Raw genomic sequence first — 14,822 nt, 5'->3', positions numbered from 1 at the left:
GCGAGACTGTTGGTTGGCCAGTCCTGTCGATCTCGTTTCCCAAAAGAATCGCCACGTGTCTGTCTCTGAGTGGCGAACGTCGTTTCGTTGACCCTGTTGCTGGGGCCTATAAATAGTACATTCTCTTTCATGCCCCTCACTTTTTTCCTCATTCTCTCTTCTGCCAATTCGTCCAAGATTCTCGTCTAGCTCTCGTCCTAGTTTCATCAGGTATTTCTTCTTTTCTTTTTTTTTTTAGGCTCTCATTTTAAGTCTTCTACATTCCAAACATGTCTTCATCGTCTAGTTTAGAGAGAGAGATAGACGACTACCTGGACGGCTCTGAGAGTGAGGGTAGTATAGGTAGTTCGTCCTGTAGTGATTCCTCAGACGAGCATTACTCGTCTGGGGTTCCTGGCATTCCTTTAGAGGAATTTCAGGAACAACGACGTAGGGCAGCTTCTGGATCAAAGGCTAGTTCGTCCAGAGAGCCATCTAGTCCTCCTCAAGACGAGGAGGAGGACGAAGAGGATGTAATCTATAGTTGTGCCCCAGAGGTAGCATCCACCTTAGACGGCGCTAAGTTAAAAACTCTTGTAGATAGATACCAAATCCCTAAAGAGCTTAACCCTCGTCTACCCCAGCCTGGTGAATGGTGTTGTTCCCCTTCCTCTGGCTTAGGGGTATATACTTCTTACCTATTAGCTGGCCTTAGGTTTCCCTTAAACTCTTTCTGCAGAGAACTCCTCCAAAGGTTGGGTATTGGGCCAAACCAGCTCAACCCCAATGGCTGGAGGACGATTGTTGCCATGCAAGTATTATGGCGTGAGGCATTGGAAGGGAACCGTCCAATTACAGTGGACGAGTTCCTTTACTGCTATAAGCCCTCAGAGATCAAAAAATCTGCTGGGTTCTACCAGTTTTCGTCCAGAGGTACATATTACAGTTTAATAACGGGCCGTAGTTCGTCTGACCGGCTTTGGAAAAAAGAATTTTTTATTATTTCTGGAAATTGGGCTGGGGACCCAGCTGATGTGGGTATTCCCCTCTTCCCACCTTTTACCAGCCCTCTAGGTCGTCTTCGTCCTGAGGGTATGTCTTTCTTTCCATTTTACCCTGTTTGTCCCTTAAAATTTCTTATCTGTTACTCGTCTAACCATTTATCTTGGTGATGCAGCTGTTGTTCGTCCACGCTTGGACAAGTTTTCCTTGGACCGGATAGACGTGGTTCGCACCTTTCCAGGAAGGACTTTCCACGACTTAGTCACTCTTAGTCGTCTAGCAACTTGGGGACTTGGTCCACTTCCTACGGCTGAGAACCTAAGTCACGAGGAGGTCACTCGTCGAAGTAAGTGTCGTCCATAATATTCTATTATTTCAGCTCTTCTTTTTTTTTTTTTAAATTTTTTCTGATTAATTTTTCTCGTCATAGGGATAAGCACAATGAGGGAAAACAAGGAAAAAACAGTGGCTAGCGGGGACGAGGATGTTGCTGCTCCAACTCCCAAAGTGGCTTCCGTCCAGGCTGGGAAGAGGAAGTCCAAGGGTATTTCAAGCAATGTGGACCTGGACGACCTTCCCAGTCGTCGTGGCCACAAGAAGCAAAAACCAAGTAAGAATTCCCTTCCCAAGGTTCCAAAGTTCGTACCACCAACAGTGAACTTGGACGAGCCTGTGGACGTGGAGCCCGTCCAAATAGTTCATCCTGTCCAGTCTGATCCTCCCCCTGCTCCCAAAACTTCTTACAAGCCTAGCCCGTCTGAGCCTTCTGATCGTCCCTCTAATTTGGTTCTGGACGAGGGTTATGCATGGAGGACGTTCAAAGGGATCGTCACTGATCATGAAGTTAACGAATGTTACAACATGTCAGTGAAGGAGTTTGAGCGTTCTGGCATCCATGACCTTTTCAAGGTAAGTTTTTTCCTCGTCCTTGTGTGTAAACATTTAACTTTGAATGAAATGTCTAACTCCTTTTCGTCCAAATGCAGGCTATGTCAAAGTTTTATACAGCGACTTGCCAGGCCAAGGAGCTTGCTACAGAGGCCAAGACTGCCAAGGATAAGGCTAAGGAGCTAAGCCATGAGGTCTTATCCAAGAAGGGGGAGGTCATTAGGTTGACCGAGGACTTTAATCGTCTGCTGGGAAGCGAGACGAAGCTGAAGAACGATGTTGAGGAGCTCAAAGCTGACAACTTAGAGAAGGATACCCGCATCGTCCATCTAGAAGGACAAGTTGCAGAGCTTACCTCGTCCTTGGAGAAGGCACGTGAAGAAGCAATTGCTGCTTTTAAGAAGTCTGACGAGTATAAGAATCGTCTAGACAGTCATTATGCAGCTGGTTATGAAGACTTCCGTGCTGATGCCAAAGACGCGTATCCTGATTTGGACTTTAACTCGTTCAAGCTTCCTCTTGCTACAGAGAGTTCTGTGTTGCAGACGAGTTCCGAGGACGTCAACATCATGGACGATGCTAACACTGAAGTTACTCAGGACGAACCCAAGTGAAGTCTATTTCCTTAGAGAATTTGTTTTTATTTGCTTTTCATGGAAGTGCCCGTTGTTTTGGGCTTTTTACTTCTCCTTTTTTTTTTTTAAAGCTCATGCAAGTACAATCATCTCGTCCAGGATTGTGGACGAGCTTTATATACATTCAAAACTAAATGGGTTTTTGGACGTTGGTCGTCCACCCTTTAAATGAAAGAAATGAATAATTCTATTTTCACTTCCATTGCTGCTTGAATATATATGTTTTCAGCTTTATGTATGAACTTTTTATTATTATATCAGCAATGTGGTTCGTCCATCTAGGAATTCAGTTCACCTCATCTTGGTCATGGGGGTGAATTTCATTACATCACCAAGATAAAGTATGTTGATTCCTTTGGCTAGATTTTCCATCATTCCGAAATTATGGACGATCATTTTGTCGTCCTGGATGATTAGACTTTTAGCGTTTCTCGTCCAAGGTAATGGATTGTTAAGCTAATTTTGAAGTCTTGGCTCGTCTGCGTTTCAGACGAATACTTTTGGGAATTCATCTCGTCTTGGGGTCTAGACGAGTATGCCCTTTTCATCTCGTCCCATGTTCTGGACGGATGAATCATGCTTTATTTTTCGCATGGGTTTCATCTCGTCCTGTGTTCTGGACGGATCGACTTATGTATTTGGGTTTCATCTCGTCCTATGTTCTGGACGGATGGACCTCTGTATTTAGGTTTCATCTCGTCCTATGTTCTGGACGGATGAACCTCCGTATTTTAGCTTAGGTTTCACCTCGTCCCATGTTCTGGACGGATGAAACTTTTCATATTTCCTTTGGAGAAAGGTTCATGGACGATATATCCTTGCGTCCAAGGATTTCATTCGTCCATGCTTTCTTTTTGCGGATCAATCTGAATGAACATATAAGGATTCCAATAATATATTTGAAAACAATATATATATATTTGAAAACCCAAACTTATGTAATCATTCGTCCACAGGCATGGCACATGCTTATTAGCTAGTGCCTTATTGAATTTAAAATACAAACCAATTCGTCCATGAATAGCACAAAAGTGAAAACACTAATGTACCTTCTAGGGGATTATTAAAATACTTAAAAACACTTAACAGTAGTAAAATACTTCTTCTCGTCCATACATCTCGTCCAAGGACACCGGTGAAGGGTCAGCACTTACTGATGGTACTTCCTGAGGTGCTCAACATTCCAAGGGTGTTCCAGCCTCCGCCCATCCAAAGCTTCCAAATAATAGGATCCTTGCCTTTTGCAGTTGACAACCCTATAAGGTCCTTCCCAATTTGGGCCAAGTTTCCCGTAGGCCGGGTTTCTTGTTGCCAAGGTAACCCTCTTCAAGACGAGATCTCCAATGTTGAAACGCCTAGGCTTTACCATAGCATCATATTGTCTTGCCATGAGATTTTTGTACCTTGCTGTCCTCTGTTCTGCATCCATCCTGACCTCGTCCATAAGGTCAAGGTTAAGACGGAGCTGTTCGTCGTTTTCTTCAGTTTGGTACTTCCTGACCCTGTGGCTCGTCATGTGTACTTCTGCTGGTATAACTGCCTCGCTTCCGTAGGCTAGCTTAAAAGGAGTTTCTCCTGTTGGAGTTCTCGCTGTAGTTCTATAAGCCCATAAAACACCTGGTAATTCATCCGGCCATATCCCCTTTGCCCCTTCGAGCCGAGTCTTGATGATCTTTAGCAAGGATCGGTTCGCTACTTCTGCCTGGCCATTGGCCTGTGGGTGGGAGGGTGAGGAGTAATGGTTCTTCATTCCAAGCTGTTCACAAAATTCCCTGAAGGGTGTGTTGTCAAACTGTCGTCCATTGTCAGACACTAGTACTCTAGGTACTCCGAATCTGCATACAATGTTCTTCCAGACGAAGTTCTTGACATTCTGCTGTGTAATTTTGGCTAAGGGTTCGGCTTCCACCCATTTTGTGAAGTAATCTATTCCCACCACCAGAAACTTCATTTGCCGAGTTCCAGTCGGAAAGGGCCCCAAAATATCTAGCCCCCATTGTGCGAAAGGCCAAGGGGCCATCATTGGCGTGAGATATTCTGCTGGCTGTCTGGGAATGTTGCTAAAGCGTTGGCATTGGTCACAGACTTTGACATATGCTTTAGCGTCAGCTTGGATGGTTGGCCAATAGAATCCACTTCGGATGACTTTATGGACGAGTGACCTGGCTCCCGAATGGTTCCCGCATGCTCCTTCGTGAACCTCCCTCAACATGTAATTTGCCTCGTCTGGAGCCAAACATCTTAAGAGAGGCTGGGAAAAACCTCTCTTATATAACACCTCGTCCATAAGCACATACCTTGCTGACTTGACTCTGAGCTTTCTAGCTTCATCCTTCTCTTCTGGAAGCATTCCGTCCTTTAAGTATGACACTATCGGGGTCATCCAATTTCCTTCTCCCTCTATCTGCATCAGTTCTGGAAGGTCTATGCTTGGCATGTAGTGTACATCATTCATCTCGTCCAAGGCCTCATTCGCAGATGCTTCCTTCGCCAGAGTATCTGCCTCCACATTCTCTTCCCTTGGGATTTGAACGAAATCTGCTTTTTTGAATTTCTTCACAAGGCGTACTACCTTCCTTAGATATTTCTTCATTCTGTCTTCCTTCGCTTCACATGTCCCATTGACTTGGCCTATGATCAGTTGAGAATCTCCCAAGACAAGTATTGAGTCTGCTTCTACAGACTTGGCCAGTTCCAACCCCTTTAAAAGGGCTTCATACTCCGCTTCATTGTTAGTAGTCTGGTATTGCAGACGGGCCTTGTATTTGAATTTGTCCCCTTCTGGCGACTGCAAAACAACTCCTATTCCGCCAGCATATAATGTAGACGATCCATCAACATGGACGACCCATTTGTTGTTGTACTCGCCTTCCCCCAGGTCTTCATAACGTGGAGTGAACTCCGCAATGAAATCTGCCAAGGCTTGAGTCTTTATTGCACTTCTCGGTTGATACCGAATGTCGAATTCACTAAGTTCGACTGCCCACTGAACGAGTCGTCCTGCGGCTTCCAGCTTGTTCATTGCCTTCTTAAGCGGATGGTCCGTCATGACATTAATGATATGAACTTGGAAGTAATGTCTTAACTTCCTTGAAGCCGTTATTAGTGCGAAAGCCAATTTCTCCATGAGCGGATATCTTCCCTCTGCTCCTCTGAGTGCCCGGCTAGTGTAGTACACTGGCTTTTGTATTTTCCCTTCTTCTCTGATTAAAGCTGAACTTACGGCATGTGGGGACACCGCTAAGTATAGGTACAGTTCTTCTCCTTGCACAGATGGACTTAATAATGGGGCCGTTGTAAGATAATCTTTCAGGTCTTGGAAGGCCCTTTGACATTCGTCCGTCCACTCAAATGCCTTCCTGAGGACTGTAAAGAAAGGTAAACACTTATCTGTGGCTTTTGAAACAAACCTGTTCAAAGCGGCAACTCGTCCTGTGAGGGATTGGACTTCCTTGATACTCTTCGGTGGCTCCATGTTCAATATAGCCTGGATCTTATCCGGATTTGCTTCAATTCCCCTTTGCGAGACCATGAACCCCAGAAACTTTCCCGACGACACTCCGAATGCACACTTGCTTGGGTTCAATTTCATCTTATATCGCCGAAGTGTTTCAAAGGTTTCCTGTAGGTCATCTAGATGGCTTCCTTCGTCTATGCTCTTCACAAGCATGTCGTCGACGTAAACCTCCACATTCTGTCCTATCTGTGGACGAAACATGTGATTCACTAACCTCTGATAAGTTGCCCCTGCGTTCTTCAAGCCGAAGGGCATTACTTTGTAGCAAAACAAGCCTTGGCTGGTAATGAAGGAAGTTTTCTCCTGATCAGCTTCATCCATCTTGATTTGATTATATCCTGAGAAGGCATCCATGAAACTCAGCAACTGATGGCCGGCAGTAGAGTCCACCAATTGATCAATGCGTGGTAGAGGATAACTATCCTTGGGACATGCTTTGTTCAAGTCCGTGAAGTCTACGCACATTCTCCACTTTCCATTAGCTTTCTTCACCATCACCACATTGGCTAACCAATCCGGGTAATAGACTTCCTTGATGAACTTTGCTGTGGTCAGTTTTTGAACCTCTTCCTTGATTGCTTTGTCCCTCTCGGGAGCGAATACCCTCTTCTTCTGACGAATGGGCTTAAAAAAGGGGTATACATTCAACCGATGAGTGATCACACTTGGGTCGATTCCAGGCATGTCGTCATGACTCCATGCAAAAACGTCGATACTTTTCCTCAGGAACTGGATGAGGTCTTCTCTTGCCTTATCCTTCATACATGTTCCAATTCTGGTAAATTTCTCTGGATCATCTTCCTGCAAAATAACATCTTCCAACACTTCCGTGGGCTCTGCAATAACTCTTCTTTCTTCGATGCTCATTGTCTGCACCTGTTCGTCCAAAGCCACCATGGCTAAGTAGCATTCTCTAGCTGCCAACTGATCTCCTTGTGCTTGTCCTATCCCGTACTCCGTAGGGAATTTGACTGATAGATGGTAGGTCGAAGTTATCGCCTTCCAACTATTAAGAGTGGGCCTTCCAATAATGGCGTTGTATGAAGATGCACAATCTACCACAAGGAAATTGACTTCCTTGGTTATCTGCTGCGGGTACGACCCTACCACAACTGGTAATGTAATGGTACCCACAGGCTGCACCTTCATTCCTCCAAATCCTATCAGTGGCGAGCATACTGGACGAAGTTGATCTCGTCCAAGCCTCATCTGTTGGAAGGCGGGGTAATACAATATGTCTGCTGAACTTCCGTTGTCAACCAACACTCTCCTGGTTGTATAATCTGCAATGAGCAATGTAATGACGATCGCATCATCATGCGGGTGATGGATCCTCTCAGCATCTTCGTCGGTGAAGGAAATGGTTGGCTCGTCCATTGATCTCGTCCTTGGTGATCGTCCAGAGAGCTGGACGCTTTGTACCGCTTTGAGATACGTCTTCTTTGACTTGGAAGACTGCCCCGTCGAGTTCCCCCCAACGATAATCCTTATTTCTCCTAGTGGGGGCCGGGATGATTCCTCCATTTTGCCTTTCAGCTTCTCATCTGTACGATCCCTTCCAACAAAGTGCTTCAACTTTCCTTGTCTGATAAGGTTCTCTATTTGCTGTTTTAGGTCATAACACTCATCCGTGTCATGCCCATGGTCCCTATGAAAGCGACAATATTTGTTCTTATTGCGCTTGTTGGGATCCCCTTTCATCTTCTCTGGCCATTTTAAAGCAGGATCGTCTTTGATTTGCATGAGCACCTGATTAAGTGGAGCATTCAGGGGCGTATAGTTCTGGCTTCTTCCCGAGGGACCTGTCTTCCTGCTATCTCGTTCCTTCCTATCTTCCGTCCGTCCCTTCTTTGGACGAGGGGCTTGTTCTGAGTGTCGAGCTGGGTGCGCTTCCATCCTTTCAGTTCTTTTCCTCTTCTTGGCTATGATTGCATCTTCTGCATTCATGAAGTTCTGAGCCGAATGGACGAGCTCGGCCATGGTTTGAGGCTCCTTCTCATATAGCTTGTGGATAAATAAATCCGAATTAATCCCGTTGTGGAAGGCTGCCAGTAGAAGCTTGTCGTCCACCTCGTCCACACTAAGGGCTTCTCTGTTGAAGCGAGTGATGAATGACCGCAAGCTTTCGTTCTCCCCTTGTTCTATGGTCAGTAAGCTGGACGAAGAGCGCTTGTGCCTCTGTCCCCCGATGAAGTTGTTAACAAACAATTTGCTTAACTCTTCGAAAGAACTTACGGAACTTGGGGGGATTTTACTGAACCAAACCCGTGCCGGGCCTTTAAGGGTAGTAGGGAAGGCTCGACACATGATTTCATCAGGGACCCCCTGAAGGTGCATTGTTGTCTTGAATGTTGCAATGTGATCGAAGGGGTCACGCGTCCCGTCATACGAGTCCAGGGAAGGTAGTTTGAACTTTGATGGTAGAGGGTGGCCATTGATGGAAGCCGTAAAAGGAGAGTCAGTCCTGTGGACCAAATCCTCTATAGGATTCGTTCTTCTCATGTTTTCCTTCATCTCCTCCATGACTTTCTTCATTTGATCCATCTCCTCTTTCAGGTGTGGCACTGTCCGTGAAGTGGTGCCTCTAAACTGACTTCCAATCTCAGTATTCTGTGTGTCACCATGGCCTTGCGTCTGCCCTGCATGCTCCTCACGTGTCTGTCTCCTGTGAGTGATCTCCATCCTTAACTCCTGGTTTTGGCGAGTCAATTCCGCCATTGCAGCCGCCATGGATTGCATATTTTGAACGGAAGACGTTTGCATGACTGGTGCGGATTGGCGATCACGCTGAGGATCACTTGAAGCGCCTCTGCTTCCCTGACGGCCAGGGCTAGTAGCCCTCGACCTGGTCCTGACCATCCTAACCTTTTTGTCGCGGAAAAGAAAATCGCAAAACAACCTTCGCTTCCCACAGACGGCGCCAACTGATAATGTTCGAAATCAGTAAGGTAGAATGGCCTGGCTTCGGTGGGCTGTTCAAGCGGTTGATGGCCTGCAAGGAAGAGAATGAAATCAAAAGAGGAGACCGGAGAAGACCGGTCGAACCCCCTCCGACGGCGAAGTTAGATTTGTAGAAGAATAAGTTCCAAGTGTTTTGGAAATGTGTCCGAGAGGAAAGACTTACCTCTGTCGGGTCCAGACCGGTCTCTTATATAGGGAGCCAGGGGCGGTTATTTGTTCGATAACCTCCCCAGGTTTTGTGGAATCCAACAACTCCGGAGTAACCTCCCTCAACGAATATAAAATGGTAACTGCTAAATGGAGGTTAATTTATTCGAAGGGTTTGTTGAGATAGTTGAGGGTTGCTGAAAGTCTAAGTGTTGAGGGTTCGTCCGTCTGGTGTAGGGTGGCTTAGTCGTCCAAGGATATTTGACGACTTCTCATGGACGAACCTCATGGACGATCTTTTCGTCCTTGGGAGACTTAAACTTATGGAGTGGTGCTATTATTTAATGGACGTCTCTCCTTCTGGGTTGACTCTTGGATCAATCTGCGCTGTAGGCTCTGGACGAACCCTTTGGACGAGCTGGAGATGGATTATTTTCCGCTTCTCTATCAACTTTAATAACCAAACTTAAATGCTGATTCATTCTCGTTTTAAAAAAAAAAAAAAAAAAAAACCTTAAGGCTCTGATGATAGAGCATCTTAAATACACATTTTCAGTTTTTAAACAAAATTACACATATTTCAATACACATTTTCATCCACATATATTTCAAAAAATGGTCATGTTAACGAGTGCCGTGCGGCATTGATTAAGAATCCATTTTAGGAAAGTTTTGACATTACTTTTATGGGAAATGAAAAAAACTGTCAAAATATTAATTGTTTTTTTTCTTTTTCCATAAAACTTTTTTTAATTAGATTCTTAACTAATACCGTATGACACTCGTTAACATTTCCCTTCAAAAAAATAAAAATAACATTATTCAAACTCCTTTATTGAAGATACATAGTGCCCGTTTGGAGAGCACTGAAAGTTGCGATGCGTTTTACCTTTCATGTTTTGCCTTTTTTTTTTTTTTTTTGGATTCAGCCGCAACATTTGACTTAGTCTTCCTTGAACAGTGCATTCGTGCACTGTTCATGTACCCATAAATTTCACTTTTCAACAATTTTTTCATTAAAAATGGGTCCTGCGATATTATTCATACATTTAAAATTTATTCTACTACAGTGTTTTCAGTTTCAGTTTTCAATTTCAGTAACAATAAGCTCAATCTAAACGGAGCCATAATAAGATACAAAAGTCACCTGCAGCAAACCTCAGAAGCTCGCGAATAAAAAAAATATATGCTATGTTCCTAGATAGATAAATAAATATTAGTAAATGCTAAAGTTTTTAAGATTTTTATATCATGGATTTCGACGGTCTCATAAGTCATAAGTCATAACTAATTAATAATATTGTTCAAAAAAAAAACTAATCTTTTCAAAAAAAAAAAATTAATTAATAATATTAAAAAAACTTGTAGTAAGTCATAAATATTTATAAGTTGCAGGATAAGTATAAGTATTTGGCAGAGTTTGGATTCAACTTTTCTACGTTTGCGTTTGCGTTTTTGTGTCTTTTTTTTTTTTTTTTTTTTTCTGCCGTTGTTTTTGACTTTTCAGCCTATTCACTGTACACTTTTCATCAAACTCAGTACTGTTCACAACAAAATAAGCCATGGAATGCACACTAGTGGGTCCTATTTACTGTTCACGGGCCCACAAACTCCACTTTTCAGCAACTTTTTCATTAAAAATGGGTCCCACGATACTATTCACATATTTAAAAATTATTTTGCTACAGTGTTTTCAGTTTTCAATTTTCAATTTCAACAAAATAAATTCTATCCAAACAGACCTTTTATATACCTCCTCTATTGTTGAGAGAGTTTCAAAAAAAATATATACCTCCTCTCCTCTATGTGTTGAATTGAGTTTTTAGTAAAAAAAACAAAAACACAGAGAATTTCAATACGAGGTGGTGACTAATATGACACTTGTCCGACTCTGTCTGTCTCCTCAAAATCTAGGTTAGGATTTCGCTCTCTCTCAAGCTCTTTTTTTTTTTCCTTTTTTTCCCCCAGAAAGCTCCTTCTCCAGGTACAAATTTTTTTTTTCCCAAATTTTCTCAATGGTTAATTTTTTTTTGTTGGGTAAAAAAAAATTTTTTTAGAAATATGTTTTTGCAGGTATCGTTTGTAGTGTTTTTTTTTTTAATTGGCTCAGAATTATATCTGAAAAAAAAGCTTTTAATTTGTCCCCCCAATGCTAATTGAGTCTTAACATTCGTTGCTTTGCTGAATTAAATTTGGTTTTGATTTTTTTTTTTTTTTTAGTGATCATACAATTAGGGCTTGCGTGTTGTTGTATTTGAAGTAAAAATGTTGATTTGTTTTAGCTTTAATATTTAATTATTGTCAAGAGTTTTTAGATAATAGAGATTGGTAAAGATGAGCATGGCTGGCACCGAGAGTTCCAAAGATGGTTCAGGTTATGCAGAGCCTCCTCACATTCTTGAGATTGATCCAACTTGTCGCTACATTCGGGTAAAATTCTGTCTTTCTGCTTAGTTTGCGTTTGATTAATGAGAAAATTCAGGAAAAGGGAAAGGTAATGATGGTTTAAATTTCATGCTACGATCCCTCAACTAAGTGACATTTCTGTGTGATGTGGTTTTTTTTTTTTTTTTTTTCTTTTTTCTTTTTTTTGGGGATTAAAAGTAGTCTAAACATCAACCAAACTCGATGTTCATATTATTTTCAAGGGCTTTGATTATTGCATTTATATCTTGGTTTTGGGTTTTGACAGTATAAAGATGTCCTTGGTAAAGGTGCCTTCAAGACAGTGTATCCTTCATTCTTCCTTTAAAATTAAAATTATGTTGGTGGCCTTTATTTAATTTCTTCATGTTATGCGTATGTGTGTATCAAGTGGGAAACTTAGTGTTAGTGGATGTAGAAAAAATAAGCAACGATTATATATTTATTTTACTTGAGTTGAGTTAATCTTCTTGTTGTATTTGTCTGTCTTCCTTAAATTTATAATCAACTAGTTACAAGGCCTTTGATGAAGTTGATGGGCTTGAAGTAGCATGGAACCAAATTCGAATTGATGATGTGCTACAGTCACCAGATGACTTAGAGAGGCTGTACTCAGAAGTGCATCTCTTAAAATCACTGAAACATAGCAATATATTAAAGTTTTACAATTCGTGGATCGATGATAAGAACAAGACTGTTAATATTATCACTGAGTTGTTCTCCTCTGGCAACCTTAGACAGTAAGTTTAGTTTCCTTCTTACAACTTTACTTGAGTTTCTTGTTTTGTTTTATGGTGCCATCAGCCTTGTAGTTAGTGGATGTAATCCGTGATTTAGGTATCGTAAGAAACACAAAAAGATTGAGATGAAGGCTGTGAAGGGATGGGCAAGGCAGATTTTGACAGGTTTGAACTACCTTCACAGTCACAACCCACCAATTATACATAGGGACCTCAAGTGTGATAACATATTTATCAACGGTAACCAAGGAGAAGTTAAAATTGGAGATCTCGGGTTGGCAACTGTCATGGAGCAGGCTACTGCCAAAAGTGTAATTGGTACATTTTCCATGCTCTTGCTTTACCTTATTGATACTCACTGTCTGATACTCATGGCCAGGCCATAGATTGTTGGAGTAATAAATCTTAAAACAATGTGGATATTATTGCTCAGATAGCTGTCTTAAAGAATATGCCTTTTTGTTTTGCAATAGTCTGGTCTTGTGTATGGTTTATTTGTTTGCCATTAACTTGTGAATGTGATCTTGATAGGAACTCCTGAGTTTATGGCACCTGAACTATATGATGAGGATTACAATGAGTTGGCCGATATATATTCATTTGGCATGTGCATGCTAGAGATGGTGACTTTTGAATATCCTTACAGTGAATGTAGAAATTCAGCTCAAATATACAAGAAAGTTTCATCTGTAAGTTTTTCATGATTAATTAAATTTGTTTCTTCTTACTTATGAGTATTAGCTGTAGTCATGGTCAATCCTAAAATTATAAGACCTAACAGGGAATAAAGCCTGTCGCACTCTCTAAAGTAAAAGACCTAGCAATGAAACAATTTATCGAGAAATGTTTGGTCCCAGCATCTCAAAGGCTGTCAGCAAAAGAGCTTTTGATGGACCCTTTTCTCCAAGTAAACAAATTGGCAAAGAATCGTTCTCTACCACTTCCAGATATAGTTCTTCCCAAAATGGGAGCTTTTGGAGATCGTTGGTTGATGTCAGAAGGACCTGCTAGCACACGAAATAAACCCCATTCCATAGATGCTGACAATGATGGTAATCTACCCATTATCACCACTATTGATGATGGGTCCCATTCTCTGTGTGTGGAGGTAAAAAGAGCACAAAAAGAAAATTCCTTTTGGTTAAAAGGTGAAAGAAATGATGAGCACTCGGTCTCATTAATACTTCGAATAGCTGATCGGAATGGTATGTATATATCTAACATAGTTCATTGCCATTCTGATTAAGTTTTATTGTTAATTTATTACTAGAGAACTATATATTCTGTTATTTACATGCAGGTCGTGCAAGGAATATCCACTTCCTATTCTACCTTGATAGTGATACAGCCAACTCAGTTTCAAGTGAGATGGTTGAGCAACTAGAATTAGCTGATGAGGATGTTATGTTTATAGCTGAGTTGATTGATTTGTTGTTGATGAAGTTAGTGCCTAAATGGAAGCCTTGTGTTCACATTGATCATCTGGTTGCTCCAAATGGAATACAAACTCATGAAGCCCATCAAGAAGTCTCTCAGTTGCTAAAACATGATGGAAACTTAGTACAATCACACCGAAATGCATGTGAGGCCGGTTTCACCAATTCTACTTCCTCTGGTGGGTCCATTCAACCAGTACAGGAAACCAATGACAAACTTGAAGAGATCAGGTCTCATGATAATTTTGGTCTTCAAAGTGCAACCACGACTGAAGATCAGTGTTCTGAGATATCATATGTTTCTGCAACCTCTTCTGAATTGAATGATCAAAATAGTTCTATTGATTCATACACGTCTGCAGAGATGGGGTATGGGCTGGACAGAAGAGTGAGGGAATCCCCATTTGAAGCGGAAATGGGTGCATCCCCTGATCACAGTAGCAAGGTTATAGATTTGGAAAGCAGCAGTTTAGTGACTTTCCCAGCTTATACAATTCATTATGATCAAGATGGAGATGAGGAGTTGAGAATGGAGATGGAAATGATTGAGCTGCAGTACCAGGAGGCCATTAGAGAAATATCCAAGAGAAGACATGAAGCTATCATGGAGACAAGGAGGAGGAGGTTGTCTCAGAAAAAAATAGAGTCAGTTTGTTAGTCAATTCTTGTAGTTATTTGTTTTATTTCCTTCCCTCTTTTTCCTCCTTTTCTCTTCCTTGAAAGTGTAAATAGTTTTTTCTTGAAAGTGTAGATAGTTTTTTCTAAGAAGAGAAAATTAATTGTAATTAAACACATTTTTTTTAATTTTTTTCAAAATAGCTAACTAGAGCTAAAGATCGACTCTAGTCAAAATGTCAAATAGGAATGAAATGAGTAATTATGTGATTCATATTCTTCTTCATCATCTCAAAAAAAAAAAAAAAAAAAGAGGTGATTCATTTTACTTCTGGTGTTTTGTAGTTACTTTTATTGATAAGGTGAGCATTTGTCAATTTGGTCTCTATAGTTTCAATTTCGGCAATGCTAATACTAAAGTTTAGGTTGAGTTGTTCTCAATTTAACCCCTTCGTTCAACTTTGTTACCCGAGTCCAT

At 41.6% G+C, this 14,822-nt stretch overlaps 2 protein-coding genes across 2 annotated transcripts; both read left to right on the top strand.

The window, feature by feature from the left end:
- The first annotated feature begins 505 nt into the window (after positions 1-505).
- LOC126689683 (uncharacterized) lies at positions 506-2,529 on the top strand. The gene is made up of 3 exons (XM_050384891.1): positions 506-1,327; positions 1,412-1,890; positions 1,968-2,529. The coding sequence occupies exons 2-3, from the start codon at positions 1,423-1,425 to the stop codon at positions 2,481-2,483; spliced, it is 984 nt and encodes a 327-aa protein (XP_050240848.1). The 5' UTR covers positions 506-1,327; positions 1,412-1,422; the 3' UTR covers positions 2,484-2,529.
- Positions 2,530-10,933: 8,404 nt separating this feature from the next.
- On the top strand, positions 10,934-14,618 carry LOC126733313 (probable serine/threonine-protein kinase WNK7). The gene is made up of 8 exons (XM_050436551.1): positions 10,934-11,113; positions 11,445-11,559; positions 11,822-11,859; positions 12,066-12,293; positions 12,391-12,611; positions 12,825-12,982; positions 13,075-13,498; positions 13,594-14,618. Exons 2-8 carry the CDS (start codon positions 11,464-11,466, stop codon positions 14,385-14,387), a joined length of 1,959 nt encoding a protein of 652 aa, XP_050292508.1. The 5' UTR covers positions 10,934-11,113; positions 11,445-11,463; the 3' UTR covers positions 14,388-14,618.
- The last annotated feature ends 204 nt before the right edge of the window (positions 14,619-14,822 follow it).

Source organism: Quercus robur, chromosome 6, assembly GCF_932294415.1.
Source record: "Quercus robur chromosome 6, dhQueRobu3.1, whole genome shotgun sequence".
Lineage (NCBI taxonomy): Eukaryota > Viridiplantae > Streptophyta > Magnoliopsida > Fagales > Fagaceae > Quercus > Quercus robur.
The sequence above is the reverse complement of the archived record's forward strand: the minus strand, read 5'-3'. Positions and strand labels throughout refer to the sequence as shown.

Bases quoted from the DNA above. Each gene is read 5' to 3' on its own strand.
- LOC126689683 (XM_050384891.1), top strand. From the start codon at position 1,423: ATGAGGGAAAACAAGGAAAAAACAGTGGCTAGCGGGGACGAGGATGTT. The intron at 1,891-1,967 runs GTAAGTTTTTTC...GTCCAAATGCAG, and splicing joins GCATCCATGACCTTTTCAAG to GCTATGTCAAAGTTTTATAC.
- LOC126733313 (XM_050436551.1), top strand. From the start codon at position 11,464: ATGAGCATGGCTGGCACCGAGAGTTCCAAAGATGGTTCAGGTTATGCA. The intron at 12,612-12,824 runs GTACATTTTCCA...TGATCTTGATAG, and splicing joins TACTGCCAAAAGTGTAATTG to GAACTCCTGAGTTTATGGCA. The intron at 13,499-13,593 runs GTATGTATATAT...ATTTACATGCAG, and splicing joins TCGAATAGCTGATCGGAATG to GTCGTGCAAGGAATATCCAC.